The 22,294-nt window shown below is 36.7% G+C and overlaps 1 protein-coding gene across 1 annotated transcript in view; it reads left to right on the forward strand.

Annotated features, from left to right (window-relative positions):
* Positions 1 to 22,294, forward strand: part of GFRAL (GDNF family receptor alpha like) — a 51,053-nt gene that overhangs the window by 3,632 nt on the left and 25,127 nt on the right. Inside the window, exons 2-4 of the mRNA XM_070584805.1 lie at positions 8,647 to 8,703; positions 9,543 to 9,873; positions 15,071 to 15,321. Of these exons, the coding sequence (XP_070440906.1) occupies positions 8,647 to 8,703; positions 9,543 to 9,873; positions 15,071 to 15,321 (639 nt within the window). The remainder of the gene's footprint in view (positions 1 to 8,646; positions 8,704 to 9,542; positions 9,874 to 15,070; positions 15,322 to 22,294) is intronic.

Raw genomic sequence — 22,294 nt, forward strand, 5'->3', positions numbered from 1 at the left:
GCTCCTAATAGTCCCAAACTGTCTTTCAAATGTTTGTGGGATTTGTAGTAATGTCTTCTCTTTCCTTCAGATACTGGTAATTTGTATCCTGTCTGTCTCTGTGTGTTTCTGTCTTTCTCTCTCTGTCTCCGTCGTCTCTTTCTCTCTTACGCTCTCTCTCTCTCTCAGTTTTGCTGTTTATTATTTCTTTTATTGTCTTTGGTTTGACTTGAAGTAGCTCTTCACTCTCTATTTTCTTAAGATAAAAGCTTATATCACCGATTGGAAGTTTCCTTCTTTCCTCATATAAGCATTTTATTATATGAAGTTCCTTCTAAGTGCTGTTTTAGTTACATTCACAAATTTTAATATGTCGTGTTTTCATTTTTATTCAATTCAAAATATTTTCTCATTTCCCTTGTGATCTCCTCTTTGATTCATGGCTTATTCATAATACTATAGTTTAATTTCTGAGCATTTGATGATTTCCCAGATATCTTTGCTATTTATTTCTAATTTCAGCCTCATTAGAGAACATATTTTATATAGTCAATTCTTAATGACAATGATCATTGCTATATATCACTTGGATATTGTGATACATATACACTCACAGAGTACTTGAAGTTACAGAGGAAGAAATAATGATGACTCAGCAGGCTTCACAGAGGAATGGTAGACTTGGGGCTTGTTGGGTACCTTGGATTCATTTGGGAGACAAAATAAAATGTACATTCTAAACAGAGGAAACAGAATAAAACAGAGCACATTTGAGGAGCAAGAAATCCTTTGTTAAGCTGAATTGTAGAATGGAGGAGCATTAGGTGATGAGGCTAGAAAGAAACCAGATGTTTATATAAAGGAGGAAAGCTGAACTTACATATCTTTCTAAAGAGATTAGACTTTGAACTTGTTATGATGAGCTGCTAATGCATTTTAAACAGAGGGAATGCAGAATCAGCTTTTCAAAGGATATCACAGGCAGTGGTGTAGAGGATGGAATGGAGGGGAGGGAAAGATGCAGGCCAGGGACATAGTTAAAAAACCGTCGGGATAAATTGGGACAGAGGTGATATATGCCTAAACTAACACTCTGGTGCTGAGGACTATAAGGAAAAGACATAGTTAAGAAAAATTTCTGAATTATAATCAATAGGAATTGTGACAGCTGGATTCGAAGAGTATGAAATGTATTAATCTTGTTGTACAAGTTGCTAGCTTAGGACAAGGGTCTTGCTGTACATTGAGACAGAAAAGAAAGAATCAAGTGCAGGGTTGGGGACAGAAGTGATGAGTTATATTTTGGAGACATTGCATCTGGGACATGCTTTAGAACATTCAAAATGTTAGCATTTTAAGTTTCACATGATAAAAAAAAGTAGTTTAAAAAAAAACAAATGAAGGAAGCTGCCACATCTAACTGGCATTTGGAAACGTGGATCTTGCACTGAAGAGAGTAATCCAAAATAGCTATTCAGATTTTGGAGTTAAATTTTATAAGAAGTAGATAAAAACATGAAGGAGGATAAGATTGGCTGGGAAAGGATATAAAGTGAGAAAAGATATACAGTGAGAATAACATATTTTGATAATAACATTTATGATCTAGTTGAAGAAACCAAAAAGAAGGTGTTAAAAACAGAAAAAGAAAGCGCAGAAAGAATTTTTGAAGCCAATGAAGCAGAGAAGGACATGGAAAAAAACAGTGAACAATTACAAATGCCAAGAAGAAGTCACATAGGATAGGGACTGAAATGTATGAGTTAGCTAATTAGTAGGCCTTTACTAGTTTTAGATTGAAGTGGGATGAAATGAAAGCATATTGAAATACTAAAAATATTTCTTGGCTTTTGTTTCAAGATGATGAGACAATTTAATTTACATCTCAATAGGCATTTTTATCATACCAAGTTTTGACAAAATATAGTTACCAGTCAACAGGTACATACAAATTTAGGGCAGTTAAACTGAAATCAGTTCACATATTTAAACCATCTTTTTCTATAGTAGATACTTATTAAATGCTACTATGCGGTAACATTGATAAGCCAGGAATATAAAAACCCTGTAGAAAAGAAGAGCTACACGGTCTCACAAGTGCACTTCATGATGGACCTGCCCTGGTTGTTATGCTTACAAACAGCATTAGCTGATTGCTTATGATTTAGCTTAGAGTGAGAAAGGAAGTGATCATTGAAATCTTACCATTCATCCTATCTCAACTGCAGCATCCTCCGCAAATTCTCTGATCATCGCTCCAACAAGACATGACCTCTCTTTCTCTCTCCTTTGCATTCCCAAAATGTTCTGCAGCATATATAGGCATGCAGTTTTCTGTGCATCGATAGGTTGTAACTTTCCTGAGCAAACCAGCTTTGGCATTTCTATCTTTCTTTTTTTTTTTTCTTAAGATGATAAAGCATTCCACCTAGTGCTTGACTCGCAGTAAATAATAAATATATAATGTATTTTTAATTTAAGTATTTTTAATTTTTAAGCATATTTTGAGCATCTAAATCGTATATCCATTCACAAAATATTTATTATTCAGTTAATGTGTGTAGACATTGTATAAATGCTGGAGGATGGATGCAAAGATGGATATGACAGTCCCTGCTCTTGATTAGCTGAAAACATAATAGAGTAAAATTGACATTTAGCCAGATTATTTAATTAGTCTAGCTTATTAAATATATATATGCATACATATCATGTATGTATATTATACAATAGGTTGACATTTAAACAGTTTTACCAGTTATGTCAAAATATATAAAATTAACAATATAATAGAATTAATTATATGAAGATAGTATTCATTCATGTGCATCCTGTTCATGCAAGCTTGCATATGCTAGCCAAAAGGGATAGAAGAGATGGCGTCTGTACTGGTATAGGAGCCTGATTTACATAATTATAACACTCCATGGCCAGCCATTATTTGAGAAATGTAGAAAAATGCTACAGCAGTGTGTGCTTCAGAATACATGCAGTTCAGAGGCTACTCTGAACGGTGCTCTTAAGGATGCCCCAGCAGTTTTTAAGTAAACATTTTCATGGCGTGAAATTGATTATGTTATCTTTATTGTGCATAAGTATGAGGCATTTGTAAAAACTAAGTTGTAAGAAAACTCATTTAATAAAGCAACATTTTTTTTTAAAGAGTGACACCTAAGCTGGCATGTGTTGCCAATCTTCATTTTTTTTTTTCTCTTCTTCTTCTCCCTGAAGCTTCCAGTACATAGTTGTATATTCTAGTTGTAGGTCCTTCTGGTTGTGCTATGTGAGACGCCACCTCAGCATGGCCTGCTGAGCGGTGCCATGTCCACATCCAAGATCTGAACTGGCAAAACCCTGGGCCACTGAAGTGGAGCACACGAATTTAACCACATGGTCAAGGGCTGGCTCCAAAGTAATCATTCTTTTTAAAGAGCAGAATACCCTAGAAAAAAAAAGTGATTTTGGGACGAATGTCAGTGTGAAGGTAGTTTTCGTTGTGGAGATCCACTTAAAGTGCCTCATGAAGCTAAGACATTCAGAAGTAGAGTGCGCACTTCTGAAGCCTATGTTAAGCTTCCTTCGAGTCTAATATTGAAGTTGTTTTTATCTTCTTTCTATAAAGTTTATATAATTATTGGCTTATTGGAACTATCTAACAGAATATGCATTCTCAGTGAGACATATAACCTCAAAGGGGTGAAAATTGATAGCTGGGAGTGGACAAAAAAACTCTTACTCTTTACAAGGTATACCTACAGTTCCTAAACAGATATGCAGAATGTCCACGGAATTAAAATTTCACAAGCGGGTAGGAGAATTAGGAAAAACTGTCTAAAAAGATTTGTTAAGAGTGAAATAATGAAAAAAGGTGGAGAAGAACTTCAGTGTAGGTACATTTCTAGGAACAAATGGAAATTCATGAAAATTTATGCAAGAGAAATAGTGAATTATAATTATTTAAAGTTACACATGATTTCTACCAATCGTCACCAAAATATAATGAAAAGACAAAAGTAAATGATAAAAATGAAATATCACTAAAAGAAATAGAACATTACCATTGTATGGTTACATACACTGTAAATAATCAGTGTTTTTTATTTTAATTTTAAAAATTCAAGATTATTTATAACAACCCTCTTGAAATAATTTTTTAATGATTTTTAAAGATAATAGATATTGGAATATTTATAAAAGATATGTCTATATACTTTTTAGAAAACATTAAAGGTCATTAATAAATGAACTTATTTAATTTTTAGTTAACTTTTTTTTTGCTTTATTCCTAGAAGAATCAGCAGTGTCCTCAGATTTGGCTTTACAATCAAATATCACACAACGGCTCAAACAGAAAGATACATCACTAATGGTTGAGAAAAACAGTGACTGTGTCATGGCAGCACACATCTGCCAGGAATCTGAACACTGCCCTCTACTATATGAGAAGTTTAAGAAAACCTGTAGGAGGGAATCAGAACAATGCAAGACCCTGGATGGACGCTACCTGTGTGCAGCTTTAAGAGAAAATCTGAAAGAAACAATCTTGTGGAATTGTCAATGCAATGACTCTTCAAACGTAGAGTGCATTGAAATTTGGAAAAGTTTGTTTGAAGACATTTGTGTACAGGATGCTCAAATGAACCAAGTTCCAGCCTTCCAGGAAGACTACGAAGATGGATTCAACCAGGATGTTGTTTCAGGTTGGTATCAAAAGAAGAATTTAGGAACATTAAGTATAATCCCAAATCTGAGTTAATTAAAGAATATTTCATTTCTGATTCCAACTCTGTCATTTCTTCCTGTGTTTCTCCTAGAAAATTAAAATAAAAAGTTAATACTATGACTATGTCCAAAAGTTATTGTGAAGAAAGAGGCAAATGCTAAAAGGTTTTAGCATAATGTTAATTTTATTCATTCATTCATTGAACAAATACTTATGAGGCATTTACAATGTGCTAGGTCTTGTGCAGGAGGGTTAAAAAACAAAAACAAAAAACCCATCCTTCATTCAAGGAGCTTATTATTTTTTAGGGGATTTAAAAATTAAAGAAATAGATCAACTGTGGTAAGTGATGATTATTTATTTACTTAATAGACATTTCTTTTGAGTGCCTACCATGTCCCCGGCCATGTTCTAAGACCTGGGGAAAAAGCAGTAAACAAAACAAAAAATCACTGCTCCCTAGGAGTTTACATGCTAAATGGAAGAGTGTCTCGAGTCAGTTTCCCTGGAAACAGACTCTGAGACAGAAGTTGCACACACAAAATGTATTGGGCTGAGGACTCAGGAACAAGAGCTAGAAGGAAGTGAGGAAAACAGGATTCAATGAGGGGAGTCATTGAAATGCAGTACAATTGCCACAGCAAACTTAGTTGATTCCACAGGAAGCTTGGACCTGGAAGGACTTTCCAGAGATGTAACCCATTGAGGCTAGGGAGCTAATCCTTGAACCCCTCCTATGAACTAGTCCTTAGATATGAGCCGTCCAGTGGAAAAGTCTGTAACCTTGAGTGTGGCAACTGTCTTTGGATGAGGGCAGTGCCTGGAAGAGGACTAGTGTGAGCCATAACCCAACAATACTCCCAGCAGCTGGGAAAATGAGTACCCAGATTACTAAAGGGGGGATCTTGGGAGTGGGCCACAGTATCCAGTACAAGAACAAAGAGAACATTAACAGGGTAAATGATTCTAAGATATAGATTTTAAACAGTATGAGCACTAAGGAGAAAATTGAAATCGGTAGGGGAGAAAAGAGATCTGAGTGAGAGATTTGGAATTTTAATAGGATGGTCAGAAAGTTGCTCTGAAGAAATTATTGTTTGAGTAAAGATGAAAAGAGGTCAGGAAATGAACCATGCAGATATCTGGGGAAAGAAAACTTAAGGCAGAAGAAACAGTAAGTTGAAGATCCTGAGCTGGGAATATGTCTGGAGGTTTGAGGCAGAGCAAAGAGGACACCGTGGATAGAGCTGAGGGAGCGAGGGAGAGAGGTGTAGGAGACGAGACCAGGAATAAAACAGGTGGCGACATCATGTAGGTCTTCCTAGGTTGTTTCCAAATCTTTGGCTCTTATTCTGAGTGATATCGGAAACCGTTGAAGAATTTTGGCTCAGGGAGTGTCATGGTCTGATTTATATCTTTAACAGGATAATTCTGTTTTTTGTGTTGTTAAGTAACTGGAGAGAAGCAAAGGCCCAAGAAGGAAGACCAGTTAGGAGGCTTTTATAATGATGCAGCAAAAGATGATGGATGATGGGCCAGTGTCGGAAGTCATCAAATTCTGGAGATAGTTTGAAATTAGTGGTTCCTATGGGATGCAAAAAAAATAAAAAGGAATCAAAGTTGACTCCAAGGTTTTTGTCCTGAGTAATTACAAGGATGTGGTTACCATTATTTTCATTAGCTAGTACAGGAAGAAGCTTAGGAAGAAGAGGCTTTAGTGAGGGACAGAGGAGAGGTCAGGAGTCAGTTTTGGACATGTAAAGTCTGAAATGTTTATTAGATATCCTAGCAAAGATATCATATTAGGCAGTTCTATGTATGGAATTGATGCCTAAATTCTATATATGACATACAGAAGTGAGATCTGTGCAGTAGATGTAAATTGGGGGTTATTCACTAGACCATGAGACTGGATGAGATGGATAGAGTAATGCATTGGGTATTTTGGACCAGAGTTGTAGCAGAGTGAGAAGATACCAGATTCTGTATGTATTTTGATACTAGTGGATCAATAAGATGGAACAGTGTATATTTTTTGATGTATACGATGTTTTAACTCCAATGAAGTTCTGATTGGTACATGCTTCTATTTAGTCCCATGAAACATTAGCCTTTAGCATCTCTTCAGCAATTAATGTTTAAAATATCCCCTGAGAAAAATATGTATATACATACGTATGTACCATATGAAATTAGAATTTAACGTGCAAACAATTTATTATAAGACCTTACTCATAGCATAGAAAATAGTACACCTACAAGACAGAATTTATTTTCTCATGCTAAAATAACTATTTTGCTGTGTTTGTAATAATTACTCACATAGCGAGTATATCAGTCTGCTCGGGCTGCTATAACAAAACACCACAGTCTGGCTGGCTTAAACAGAAATTTATTTTCTCACAGTTTTGGAGGCTGCAAGTTCCAGATCGAGGACAGGCAGGGTCGGTTTCTAGTGAGAACTCTCCTCCTGGCTTGTAGACTTCCTGGCTTTTTGCTGTGTTCTCGCATGTCATTTTCTTGGTGTTTGTGCAGGGAGGGGAAAGAATGAGTAAGCTCACTAATGTCTCTTCTTATTAGGGCACTAATCCTATCTGATCAGGGCCCCACTCTATGACCACATTTAACCTTAACTGCTTCCTCAGAGACGCCGTATCCAAACACGGCCACCTTGGGGGTTAGGGCTTCCACATATGGATTTTGGAGGGACACAAACATTCAATCCATAACAGTAAGTAAATTTAGTGTTTATGTTTCAATGATAGTTTCTTGAATATGTTTCAGTCAGTGGCACAGCCATAGCAGTCATTTGCAAAAGCAGAGTTATTATTAATCTATAATAGAAGGTCTAGCCTAGACTTTTGTATCTGTTACAAAAACTACATCACTCTCCAACATTTGCTTCTTGGGATTTCATAGCACGGGAGAAGGAACATCCCAGGCTTCCTCAGAGGCCTAGGAGAGTAGACTCCAGAAGAGACAGTGATTCTTGAGCTGAGACTTAATCAGTAGTCAAATGAAAAACTGCATATGATGAGAACAGATGGAACAATGTAAGGAGTCTGGAAAAGGCTGTGACATACCTGGGTGTTAAAGAATTTTCTTGTGATGGTGTCATCATATGTGTGCAGTAGGTAGGCAGACAGGGAGTTTGGATAGACAGCTCAAGTTGGGACAAATGGAATCATGAAGGGACATTTATGCCATAACAGAAGTCAATATCTTACTCCATAGCTAATAGCAAAAATTTAATTTTTACTTTAAAATGAAAATCATGCAAAACCCCATCATTTTATGCATATGTTTATTAGTGCTCCTTATATTTTATTTTGATTTTTGTTTATATGTCTATATTTGCTACCAGGCTGTGATTGCTGAATGACAGGGACTACAGATTTGTGTCTTCAATATGGTACCTGGTACATAGTAGGGATTCAATTAATGTTTCTTGAATGAAAGATTTTAGAATTAGCTGGCTACTGAGTTCCCTTCCATGAATGAGATTCTCCAATTCTGTAACTATAATTCCTAAGAACTCTGGGAAGCTAAGATAATCAGAGGTGGAAATAGTCTTTAAATTATATTTCAATCTAATGAAGACCCTACTGGGGAGAGTGTTTTGATTCCTACAATGCTCCTCCTGTTCTTCCTCCCAGACAGATTCCTTGTTTACTTCAGTGCACATGGCCTAGTCATCAGCATTTGTTTAAATCTTCAAGTAACTGAATCCTCAGAGCAGGGCTGTGTCACTCACTTGAATGATATTTCAGGGGTTTATTTTTCTTCATCTGTACCTCACTAATTTTGAGTATCATGAGTTAAATAAATGTTACATGAGCCTGTATGTATTTTTGCTTGGTTACTCATTTATAAATGTCACCCACATTCTCCTTTCAGATAGAAAATTGTTCAGTAATGAAATAATCTCTTTTATTTCCTTCTAGATAACATGAAAGAGGGTAACAAATTCAAGTGGAATCTGACTGCTCTTCCTTATCATGGTAATGTTTATAAATTGTAATTTTTATCTGCACTGTAAGCACTGGACAATATAATTTAAAATGTAGTTACTAGGCTTCTTAAAGATATACCAATGCAAAATAAATTTTATGGCTTTTTAATAGTTCTATTATTACCAAATGCTACAAAATCATTTCATTTCTTCCACTAAACTATCAAAGCAAGGGCTTTGCCCGCGTGCATCGTCTATTTATGATCATGCTGAGGAATACTTTACAATGAAAACCAAAGACTAGATCTTGGTTAAATTTCAAGGACATTTGATCACATAAATTAAATCATTTGAGGCCAAATCTTTTTGCATACAGTATATGCGTGTAGGGGGGAGACATTCACAATGTACCTATGTTTTCTAGAATATAAACAGCTTTCTATGCTGAAATAACTATGTGGAGCCTTTAGTCAAGATTCTCCCTCAAAATATAAAGTGCAACAGAACAAGGCTCATGTTGATTTGAACCAATGAACTCACCATCAGCTGCATAGCTCAAATGCAATTTCTGAAGATTTATTGTTTACATTTCAGAAACTTGGACTCAAGGATTTTTCCTTCAGCTCAGTTTTGGCGCTACACACTTCCCATCTCTTCTGCATCACAATGGGTATCCAGCATAGATGAAAGATGATTCAAATAACCCACTACTCGGGTCTCAGGAAATTCAGACTAACTCAAAAAAAACAAAAAAAGTAATGTTTGCCAAAAATAGCACATTGGTACATCATTGTATTTTGCTCATAGACTTCTCACAGTATTTTGCAGATTCTGTATGTACAGCTTTATGTTTACTTTTCCATGACCCAGGCATATCATTGATTTCAGGAATCAAAGGGATCCCGTCCTGTTTGGAAGTGGCAGAGGCGTGTGTAGGGGATGTGGTCTGTAACGCACAGTTGGCCCCTTACCTTAAGGCTTGCTCAGCAAATGGAAATCTGTGTGATGTGAAACATTGCCAAGCAGCCATACGGTTCTTCTATCAAAACATGCCTTTTAACATTGCCCAGATGTTGGCTTTTTGTGACTGTGCTCAATCTGATATACCTTGTCAGCAGTCCAAAGAAGCTCTTCACAGCAAGCCATGTGCAGTGGACATGGTTCCACCCCCGACTTGCCTCAATGTAATTCACAGCTGCCGAAATGATGAATTATGCAGGTGAGTAAAAACACGCATACCTTACTTTCTTATTTCGGCACCTTATTTGTTACAGTCCAGTCCTAACACTTGATCTCATTACATTAGCTAGAGTTCCCACCATCACCCAACATAATGTAAACAAGGCCAGACAATGCATACTTTTGGATCTGTGGTGCATGTGTAGCATGCATTTTGAAATTCAAATGCAGATGTTTTTGGAATAAAAAAATTCAGTATGTCAGGAGTTGGTAGCCATGAAATAGCATTATCAAAATTATATATTCAAGTTAGACTAATGAATTAATACACTTGACTGGTACGCCAGGTTTTTAATTTGTTTTTTGGTATGATTATTTAAGGCTGCTAAACACCATAGAATTTTAACAAGGTGACTCTTCAAACTTCACATTAATCCTTTCTGTCTCAGACTGGAGATCAGGAAGAAGTTCACTTGAGTACTGCTTGGATATTACCAGGACACACGTATGACGTGATGTCAGAAATCTACCCATTCTCCTCTTCCCAACCTCATACCTTGATTCTCAGGGGAGTAATGTTAATCATTTGTTTGTTTGTTCAAAAAATTTTTTTCTCAAGCACCTACTACTACTCTAGGCATGAGTGTGCAAGAAACAAAAATATCTGCCTTGTGGAGCTTATAGTTTAGTCAGAGAGACAGATAATAAATAAGGAAAATGTATATTATAATACAAAGTAATGAGCACTCTGGAGGTTAACAACAACAACAACACAGAATAATGGGGATTGTAAATGGGCAGAAAGTTTTGCAATGCAAATGGGGTGGTCCCAGTAGGAAGCATTTGACAAGACTTGAAGAAGCGAGAAAATGAAACTCTCTCAGTAAATACTGAGAAAAGAGATACCAAACAAATGGACCAGCCAGTGCTGAGGAAGAGATGTGCGTGGCATGTTCAAAAAGCAGTGAGGGTAGAATGTGCAACGGGGAGAGCAATGAGGGGTTAGGTCAGAGATGTCACTGGATGAGGTGTGGGCAGGTCTCGATCATGGAGGGCCCTGAAGGACGCTAAGAACATTGGGTTTTACTCCGAGTAAAATGTCTGGACAGGTTCTGGAGGATTTTGAGGACAGGTAGCAATGATTTGGCTCGCTTATTAAAACTTCCACTCTGGCTGCTAGTTGAGCCTATACTGTACCTTTGCAAGTAACTCCTCCTGGGAACCGTAAATCTAATCCAAAATTCAGGCTTTTTCTATTCCTCATTATGGTCTTCATTAACACATTTCCTTCTATATTCACGATGAATTTATCTTTTGTGTGGTAAGAGATTCACAGTTAAGTGGGCTCCTTGGACAAGAGTAAGAAGATGGAGGAAGTAAATTGAGGACAGAGGAAAGAAGACAGAGGAATAAATTAGATGAATCAAAACTACCTGTAACATTGATGTTACCATGTTGAAGGAGATTTCTTTAAGACCCAGCATTAAACTGTGTAGTTTTTGGATTCATCGTTTGCTTCTTTTGGGGATAATTCGTCATACGAATTTGTTTACCCAGTGCCTTCTATCAGGGACTGTTATATTTAATTTTACTTAAATGAATAAAGCTCCATATATAGCAAATTCATTTAACTGTCAAAATAAACATTAGTGTAGAGGTGTCACTCAGTATGTGATAGCTTGGAGCAAGATGTCACATTTGTGACCTTGCTTCAACCACTGGCAAATGAGCTAAAAGATTTAAGGCTATCGACTTCCCGAAGGGTCTGGGTCTTGGTAAACTGCTTTCTTTTGGCCTTTTAACTGTCTTCACTCCACTACTCTCAGTCGTTCTAACTTGCAAAGTAGCTCCAGATCTTGCAAACATTTGTCAAAAAAGACAACTGCTTCCCTATAACACACATTCTATACGATAAAAGGGAAAGATCTAAGCAGAGTGCTAGAGCATTGACATATTTTTTTGCTTCAACTTATTATATAGAATGCCAAAGTTCTTAAGAAAATTATCTTTGAGGATTCTGTCGTACAAATGTTTATCAATTATTTTAAGGTGTATTAATTATTTCTCTTGAGTGAAAAATAAAATTGACAATAAAGATATTTTATAATGCAATTATACTTTTCAAACTCATTTATATCTTAAAAATCCTTATTTAGTAAAATATTGTATCTCATGGATTCTAAGATGTTAATTTTTACACTAAATTTAATATCCCGAATGTATTTGGAATGAGTCAAGCACAATGACAAGAAAGCATTTATTAAATTTAAACAATAATTTAATTACCAACAAATGATTTTAGTTGTAAGAAAACAATGGTATTTCTTACAATCAATGAAATATGGTAAAAACATTTGATTATACTATTTTTCTCATATCACAAGTAGAATATTACTATCTGTTAATCTATCTGCACTAAAAATGAAACCGAATACCATTTTAATCAGGCATGGGATGCCTTTTTTATTTGTTTTAAGCAATCCCTGCAGAAACACCAGATGTCTCCAGGATGGGTACCCAGTTTTACCTGATTTCAGAGCCAGGCCCTTGGTATTCTGCCTCATTATCCTGAAGTTAGTAGCCCTCAACCTTCAGAGCATGATATATGGGAGCTTCCCTATCAAATTACATATTTTAGTGGCAAGTGATGGAATCTGCTGTTATAGCCCTTGAGAAGCCCATGGTGGATCATGAAGCACACACTTTTGCATTAACCTCACATTGGCATCAACGCCTTTTCAGATTGAGTGGTACAGAGTTGGGGATTCTGATTCTCCTCCACAAGGACTCCTAGGTTTAACGGCCTCTCCAGACTGCTTGGTGTGGGGTCTTGAATATGACAGGCACTCAAAAGATGTCATCTCATTTCCCTCCACTTTTGAATATCTTGCTCTTACTTAATTTCTGTAATGTTTTAACGTCGATATACACGTATCTTCTTATGTAATTTCTATCTTTCATAGATTAGTTCAGAGAGTAAGGACTGTGTGTCTTTGATTTCTTTTCACTATGTGCAGATAGTCCCTTAAGAGTACTTAATAGAGGTGATGGAAATATTATACACTATTAATAGTCAAGGTGAAAAGACAAATCTTGTGATTTTCTCAAGCAAATTTTGCCTTAGAGAGATTTCCAGCATTTATATTAAATTATTGTTAATGTAATTCAGATGGAAAAAAATCTCCAAATGAAAAACCACTTCTTCTGTGCAGAAGTTCAGCCCTTTCTCCCTTATCTTTTTTGCAGAAGAGCATGTACATGGGGCAGAGTAGGGCACTTGGGTTTGAAAATCCAACTTCTGTCCCTGTTCCAATTCTTCAACTCATGATAGGTCTTGGAACTCTTTTGTTCATTTCAAAAGGCCAAAGAAGGTGATATAAAGGCCATTTTTCGATTAATTTTGTCCAGTACAGATGGGAGGTGAGATTATGTTTTGCCAATTATAAATGTTTAGAAACTTACAAAAAATTATAATACATTGTATTTTAAAGTGCATGAACTCAAGAAAGTAGTGAAAAAAAGTATTTGCTTGGAAAAAAATTCTAAAACTACTTTTTAAAGGCAAAACTCCACAATATACACATTTCTTTTAAATGCTGTGGAATATTCACAGAGTTTGACTACATATTAGGTCACAAAAGCAACTATAATACATTCTGTGTGTAGAAATTATACAGACATTCTCTTACATTTTGCAATGTGTTGGAAATAAATAGCAAAAATAAATCAAAATGACTAATTCCATTTTTAAAATTATTCTTTTAAGCACTCAATTGTTTGAAGAGTAAATCAAAATAAAAAATTGCAGAAGATCAAGAAAATAGAGATAATGAAAATACTGTATATCAAAACATTTCAAACCTAAAACAAAATTTCTATAATATAAATATTTTTTGCCATATATAAAAAGATTTTTAAATGATTTAGGTAACTAGTATACCAAAGTATTTTTATGATCTTTGAATTTTTAATTAAATGTCCTTTAGTTCATCATTTTTGCAAAACTTCGCAACTAATTTTCTGAATGAAACAACTTCTGAGTGAAATACTAAGGAGGTAAATCATGCAACTTAAACTTAGTAAACGCATATTTAAAAAAGAATAAATGGCACCTAGGTGCAAATTTATTCTCTATCAACCCCATAAATGACAATTAATATTGTCAATACTTACATTTAGATGACATCTTTTATATCATTCTTAATGGCATTAAAGGAACTTATTTATTCTTCTGGCCTCAGAATTATGTGCTTAAAAAAGTTGTATTTCCTTAAACATAAATTTTAAAATATGCTAATTAATTTTTACCATTATATTTAAAAGCTGAATCCCTTAAGATGATTTAAAATAGGAGATTATTGAAAATAATGTGGTTTATGGATTTAAGCAGAGTAGCATCATGACAGCAAGTAAGCTTATGACAAATGTCATGACTCAAAAGGTGTTCACGCGTGTTGGATGGTGACCTATTCAAGAAAGGGCAAAATGTAATTTTAGGTGATAAATGTTAAGTAGGAAGATTAATATCCTTGGTTCCACTGGGAAGAACATCTTCTGACTTTAAAAGTTTCAAAAGTGAAATTATTGTACATTATCCTGACTTTCATTCAAAGCTAGTAAAGCAAGAATCAAATACGTAGTCAGAAAAGCTATGAATGGATGTGGTTCTGATGGAGTATCTTGGCCATTACACAAACTCAAAATGTTTTACTTTAACTTAGCTCTCGCTACCAGAAAATCTCAAAACATTTTGTAAATTCTAATTAGTCTGCTTAGAAATGTTGAGAAAGAGTGTGGTACCTCCCATCTTGTGGGAAAACTGGCTTGAAAGGTGAAGAGCCTTATCTGAAATCACCTGCTACGAGACAAAGCCCGAATGCTAGCCACGAAACCATGTTCTGCTTTAAGAAATCTTGCTAATGGATCTCCCAAGTAGGTCTCACTGCAAATCATCACCCAATGAAATAAAATTAACAATGAAGGAAAATTCACCCAGGGAATCCTAAACTTAGCCTCTGTCTTTCATCACAAAAGGAGAATAATTCAGAGGGTTTCTCTCCTTTTTCTTCCACAGTCTCTGCTGGGCTATTTGAATGTAAAAAATTAGTTTTCAGCTATGTGCTGGCAATCAGGAGGCACTTTGTTTTATGTCAATCTTTCATTTTGTGAGGCAGCAGTACACGTTAATGTGAAATAATGTTATTTGGAGGTTAATTCCATTTCTTGACTCTTTCTAGGAGGCGCTATAGAACATTCCAGGCAAAATGCTGGCAGCGGGTGACTAGAAAGTGCTACGAAGATGAGACTTGCATCAGTACTGTAAGCAGGCAGGACCTCACTTGCTCGGGAACTGATGACTGCAGAGCAGCTTACATTGGTACCCTGGGGACGGTCCTGCAAGTGCAGTGCACCTGCAGGGCCGTTACACAAAGTGAAGAGTCTTTGTGCAAGATCTTCCAGCATATGCTTCATAGAAGGTCATGTTTCAGTAAGTTCCCCAAATAAAACTGCATATATATTATATATATATAAAAAATATATATGTATTTCTTGTTTCTGTGTATACAGCACAAGTAGTAATCCAGCACAGAAAATTTGTTCACAAAGACAACTTTATATTTGTTATTCCATTTTAAAACCCATTTTCTGATTATATTTTGTGCATTTACTATTTTACTCATTTATCAGCAACTGGTACATGTTTTTAATTTATGTGACTGGTCACTCATAGTTATCACTTATTGATTTCAATAGTGTAAACGATTTATCCTATCAGAAAACTGAATGCATCTAATGCTCTATGGCAAGGAACAAATCACCCCAAAACTTAGTGGCTTAAAATAACCATTTATTTGCTCACAGTTCCGCACATCGGGCTTGGCTCAGTTGGGCAGCTCTTCTGATGGTCTGGTCTGGGGTCACTCATGTAGCTTCAGTCATCTTGTAGTTCAACTGAGGCTGGACAGTCCAAGACTGTGTTTAGCAAGCACTATTGGTTGGGATGGCATGGTTCTCCTCCATCTGACCTCTTCAGCAGTAGACCCCAGGACTCTTACGTGGTGACAGCAGCTTTCCTAGCAGCTAAGCCCCAGTGTGCAAGTACTACTCAAGTGTCTGCTTCTGTCACATTTGCAAATGTCCCTCTGGACAAAGCAAGTCACATGGCCAAGCTCAGAGTTTCTGGGGGAGGAGACTATGCAAGGATGTATATACTCAAAGTTGGATTCATCAGGGGGTTATTAATTTAACAATCTACTATATGGCTGTCCCAACCTATGTGGAACATATTTACCTTTGGATTTAGTGTTTCTCTCTTTAATATGTCTGCTGACCCACCTGTAGTGATGGGATGGAAAACATGTTGTCTAAAGTTATTATTTACTCTATTTTAGGGATAAGAAATCTGAGATTTAGAAATTTAAATAATTCAACCAGAGTTTCAAAGTGAGTAAGTGGTTGAGAGGGATTGTCTATGAGTCTAACAGAAAGAACCTAAGGATGTGATCACATACTAATTCAAGACCTCTCCAGTATCCATCTTCAGGGTGAGTCCATGTAACCATGCAAGTCCCAAAACATCCCCAGGCCCGGAGGCCCTTAGGTGTAACCACCAACCCTGCAGGCATCATTCGCAGGAGGAAATAATAGACATGCACTATTTCATTACAAACCAAATCTTCATATTTATGAAAAATGTTTGACACATACACATACGCATGTATCTTTATCTAAGCTATCTAACAATATACAGATACACACACATTTTCAATTTTTTTCTGTTTTTCTTTAGAAATACTTGAGAGATACACATTAGCCTATGTGATCAAAATTATGATTTGTTGAGTATTGGGTAATAGGCACAGAACTCAGAGTGTATGGTTTTGATTCCAATAGAACTTTCTGTGGAATTCTACAATTTTTCTAATTGGCACTACAGACAAATTTCAAATGAAATCAGGATACGAAGAGGAAAACTGGAGCATTATGTGTGTTGACTTGTATTCTCAAATAATCTTCCTTTCTGATTAATATTAGATGGTTAATTCTATTGGAACTAAAGGTACTTACAGTGAATGGCTTATAATATTACAGAAGAAAATACCAAATAAAATAAATTAAACCAAAAGCAATATTTACAGTTATCTTATCACGGTTATTTATAAGTGGTTCCTCCATATTCAGTGGTATCCAGAAAAAAAACCCAGTAGATGCTACAGGTTAGTGATAACTTGGTTCCTTGGGTATAAGTTCCCTTAAAATGCCAGTCCAAGCAATTTATTCTAGTTCTAAATCTGATTTTCTCCCATATGTTTTTTTATTATTATTGCATTTTACTTTCATATCTTTTGGCTACTATAACCTATATAGAGGAAAAATTATTCATGGAGAAACAGTAGAAATGGACATTTTAAAATACATAAACATTGTACTGCTATGCAAGATTTTAGAAAAGTGAAAATTCAAAACTGTTTCATTTTCTTCACTCACCAAGTAAGACTAAACTTTATGAGATTTTCCCCTCTATTACCTACTAACAGTAGGAATTTCAAGTGGCAGGTTTATAGAATTAAAGGAACCTTAAAGGCCTTGAGTCACAGTTCTCAGAACTTCAGATAATAGGAAAAGTTTCAAACGAATACAAGAACCAAATCCTTAGGTCTCGCTAGTTCTAACAAACCCTTATCCCCTGCCCCATATACTTGGGACAATGACTTTTTTTGAGGGAGGAGGAAGACTGGCCCTGAGCTAACACCTTTGCCCAACTTCCTCTATTTTATACGTGGGACGGCACGATGCCATGCCTTGATAAGCAGTGTGTGGGTCCATGCCCCAGATCTGAACGAGTGAAGTGGAGAGCGCAGGAACTTAACCACTATGCCACTGGGCTGGCCCCGCACAATGACATTTTTGAATGAACTCTCTCTAAGTACTGCCTCCTGATTTCTCACATCCTCCCAGGACGCTCACCCATTACTAGAAAGATCCCCCTTTAGCTTCTGCTCACTGTACAGGAAAGGGGCAGAACTGAGTAGCACTGAGAGAACAATCAGGGAAGGTTTTTGGTTGTCACATTTGTTTTGCTCAGAAGCATTGTTTTGCAAACTTATTTGACCTCAGACCACAGTAAGCAAGGCATTTTACATTAGCCTTTTACGTGCAATGTCTTATTTTTTTTTAATTATTATTCTATTCCATCAATTTTTTTCAGTGCTGACTACTACCCACTGAATTGATTTCATGACTCACTAATGTGCTGTTCTCTGAAGTTTGCAGAACACTTGCTTGGAGCATCGGTTTGTCTGGAAACGATCTTCCTTGATCTATCCAAGTCAGAGTCTTATAACGATTATAGAGCAGCTAGCATTTCTTCACTGCTTATTTTTGGTCACATTTTCTAATTTGATCTTAACAATTTCATCAGCTAGATACTATTATTTCCATAGTTTCGCACTTGAGGCAAAGGAAGCTAAGAGATTAAATGGCTTGCTCAGTGTTCTACATCCATAGTGCGGTAGAATCAGAATCCAAACCCTGGCTGGCTGCCGTGGAGCCCACTGCGTCCACCTGGCTGTAAGACTGTAAAGACCACGAAGCTGTGTCTGTACAGTATGCTCCCAAACCCTCTCGGTCAGAACCTCTTAGTTCTGGTCTCAGAACTAAGCTTGGAAAACACGCTTGAAGAACACAGCTCTGTTCCTGCGTGTAGGACCACACTTAGGCAAATGAGCATCCTGAACAAACTGTATTTGGCCACCAACTTCCACTTAACTACCAACCTCTGAATGCACGTAGACTTGTTTTTCTCTGGTATCTTGCAGCACAGAGCAAATCAGTGGCAGTTAGAGTTGATAGAGAGGTGAGAGAAATGGAAGAGAGAGACATGAGTTAAGACAGAGAGGACCACAGGAATGGGAAGGATCGAAGGATCACTGTTGTGTTTCTCTGTTACACTGAGGCGTTCAGTCCACAGATGCGGGCTTACCTGGCACTGACAGGAATGTTCTCTTCATCTTGCTCAAAGTTGTCTTTTTCTATGGCAACTGTAGTCATCCAAAAGAGATTTGGAAATATCTTCATTCTGCCCCTAAAGATTCATTCCTTTCTTTTTGAAGAATGATTTAAAAAAAAATAAAAATAAAAAGAGACTCCTTATCTCCACTAAATCCTGCAGGGAATGGAAGCATAGCAATACAAGGTGCTACAAGCTTAAATACAATTTAAAGAATATGGATATAAAAACAAATTAAATTCTTCCCCCAATCCCATTCTCTAGAGAGTCAAGGTTAAGAAGGTTGGTGTACTTTTTTTGGAACCTTTTCTTTTACTTACAATACACACGTACCTTGACTACCTTGTATACACCAAACAGATGCCTCCCTCACCCTGACACATACATGCACACATACTACGTTATTGTCACTACCAAAAGTCTAGTTGCCATCTGTCATGGTACATGTGCCCTTTTACCCTTTCTGCCCTCCCCCACCACCATCCCCTCTGGAAACCACCAATCTGTCCTCTCTATCTATGTGTTTGTTGTTCTTGTTGTTGCTGTTTGTTTGCTTGTTATGTTTTTTGGTGAGGATGATTGTCCCTGAGCTAACAGCTGTGGCAGTGTTACTCTATTTATGTATGTAGGACGCCGCCACAGGATGGCTTGATAAGCAGTCTGCAGGTCTGCATCCAGGATCTGAATCCACAAACCCCGGGCTGCTGAAGCAGAGCACACAAACTTAAATACTATGCCACCAGGCTGGACTCTCTTGCTGTTTTATTTTCCACATATGAGTGAAATCATATGGTATTTGTCTTTCTCCTGACTTATTTCTGACTTATCTCACTTAGTGACTTATTTCTCTTAGCATAATACCCTCAAGGTCCATCTATATTGTTGCAAATGGCAGGATTTCATCTTTTTTATGGCTGAGTGGTATTCCACTGTGTGTGTGTGTGTGTGTGTATCTCACATCTTTATCCATTCACGTGTCCATGGGCACTTACGCTGTTTCCAAGTCTTGGCTATTGTGAATGATGCTGCAATTAATATAGGGCTACATATATCTTTTTTAATTAATGTTTTGGTGTTTTTTGGATAAATGCCCAGAAGTGGAATTGCCGGATCATATGGTAATTCTATTTTTAATTTGTTTAGGAATATCCATACTGTTTTCCATAGTGGCTACACTGGGTTGCATTCCCACCAGCAGTGTACAAGAGTTCTCTTTTCTCCACATATTCTCCAACACTTGTTATTTCTTTTCTTTGTAGTAATAGCCCTTCTGATGGGTGTGAGGGGATATCTCATTGTAGTTTTGATTTGCATTTACCTGATGATTATTGATGTTGAGCATCTTTTCATGTGCCTGTTGGCCATCTTTTTGTCTTCTTTGGAGAAATGTCTGTTCAGATCCCCGCCCATTTTTCAATTGGGTTGTTTGGTTTCTTGTTGTTGAGCTGTATGAGTTCTTTATATATTTTGGATATTAACCCCTTATAGGATATATGACTTGCAAATATCTTCTCCCAACTGGTAAGTTGTCTTTTCATTTTGTTGTTGTTGTTGATGGTTTCTTTTGCCATGCAGAAGCTTTTCAGTTTGGTGTAGATCTTGCCCCGGCTATGTGTTATGTGGGTTATGTAAAGGGGGAAATTTTTTAGCGGCTTCTTGAATAGACAACCATTTTTCCTCAGCTGGATTAAATTCGATTGCCATTTTAAAAGATAGTTTTTTTTTGAAGTCTTATAGTTACCAAAGAAAATTTAAAATATAAACACAACTATGAAGAATAATGGTATCTACCATTGAGTTTAAGATATAGAACATTGTCATTATTTTTTAAGTGCCTTTCATATTACGTTCCTTCTTCCCCTAACACAGAGGTAACCAAGCATACACTGATACACACATGCATGATACATAACTGAGACAACACACATGATGTTATCCAAGACAGTGGCTCTCAATCATTCCTGAAGATGAGAATCGCCAAGAGATTAAAAATCGAGATACCCAATAAACTAATACAATTACATTATATGGAGGCTGGACCTGGGTATCAGCAGGGCCAATTTCACCGGTGTGTGGCCAATGCTGTCGCACAGGACTCTGCACTCAGAGGGCCCCTGAGCTTAGGGTTTCATGTTCTGCAGTCACAGCCTTGAAATTCGTACTATGATCTTTGAATTTGTGTTTTGTAAATGAATTCCAATGGAGCATATGTGAGGAGCTTGGAGCCTTAGCCCCTGTGTGTTCCTGCCCCCTGCCACTTTCCTGGGCTGGGCACGTTCTCAGCTGCCTGCCCCACCCATTGGTGCCCTGGGCCTTGTTCAGCATCCCTCCACTCCCCTCACCCCCCCACCCTTCACCTGTCACCGGATTTGCCTTTTTATTTTTTTAATGATATTGAGCCTTTCAGTACATGGATGTAGATCTTCTTGATGTCTTTCAATAAGTGTTTATTATTTCTCAATAATATTCTTTAATTTATAATAATTTTCTTGCATAGCTTTGGCTATAATTATTTCCAGATATTGCTAAATATTACAAGTGCTGCTGTAAATCATCTTTTTAGGATGATATTTTCAAACTCCTTGTAGTTGAACTATGGAAATTCAATAGATTTTACACATGAATTTTCATGCAGCAACATTGTTAAATACTCACAAAATTTAACAATTTATTGAATTCCTTTATATCTCCTATGTAGATAATTATACGCTTTTCAATACTTATAGTTTTGTCCAATGCTCAGACCTTTCCTTTCCTCGTTTCTCTTTCCTCTTCCACATCTAGGACCCACAGAAAAGTGTTAAATCTAAATGGTGACGCTGAGCACACTTGTCTTGTTCCTGATCTTAAAAGGCATTCTTTCACTATTCTGCCATTAAGTATAATGTTTCTCACAAGTTTTCTGTAGATACTCTGTGTCGGAATAGAGAAGTTCTCTTCTATTCCTCGACTGCAACTCCCTTTTAAGAAATCATTGTTGAATTTTAGTAAATGCTTTGTCTACATTTGAAGATGTCATTAGAAATTTTTTCAGCACCTTGTGGTCATTTTCTTGTGGAAGGGTGATTTGTCCTGATGCCAATTTTGTCATACTGCCAGAAATAGAAGTACTCTATTCATTTCTAAATACACTCAAGAATATCCATTTGTATGAAAAAGGAAAGAAAAAAAAAAACTCGCTAATTAACACCTTTTCTCCTCCCCTTCACAGCAAATTTCCCCAAAGAGTTGCCTGTGCTCATCTCTTCAATTTCTTCATCTCTTACATGGTGATCTACACACTCCAGTCTGGCCGACGGGTATAGACCCCTCACAAAAGCATCTTTCCTACAGGTTACCAACCACATCCAACTCAGAGATTCTGGAAGTCCTTGTCATGCTGGAATTTTAAGCCACCTTCGGGAATAGATTAATACTCTTTCTTTCTTGACACACATTTTTTTCTCTCGTC

This window comes from Equus przewalskii, chromosome 19 (assembly GCF_037783145.1).
Source record: "Equus przewalskii isolate Varuska chromosome 19, EquPr2, whole genome shotgun sequence".
NCBI classification, from domain to species: domain Eukaryota; kingdom Metazoa; phylum Chordata; class Mammalia; order Perissodactyla; family Equidae; genus Equus; species Equus przewalskii.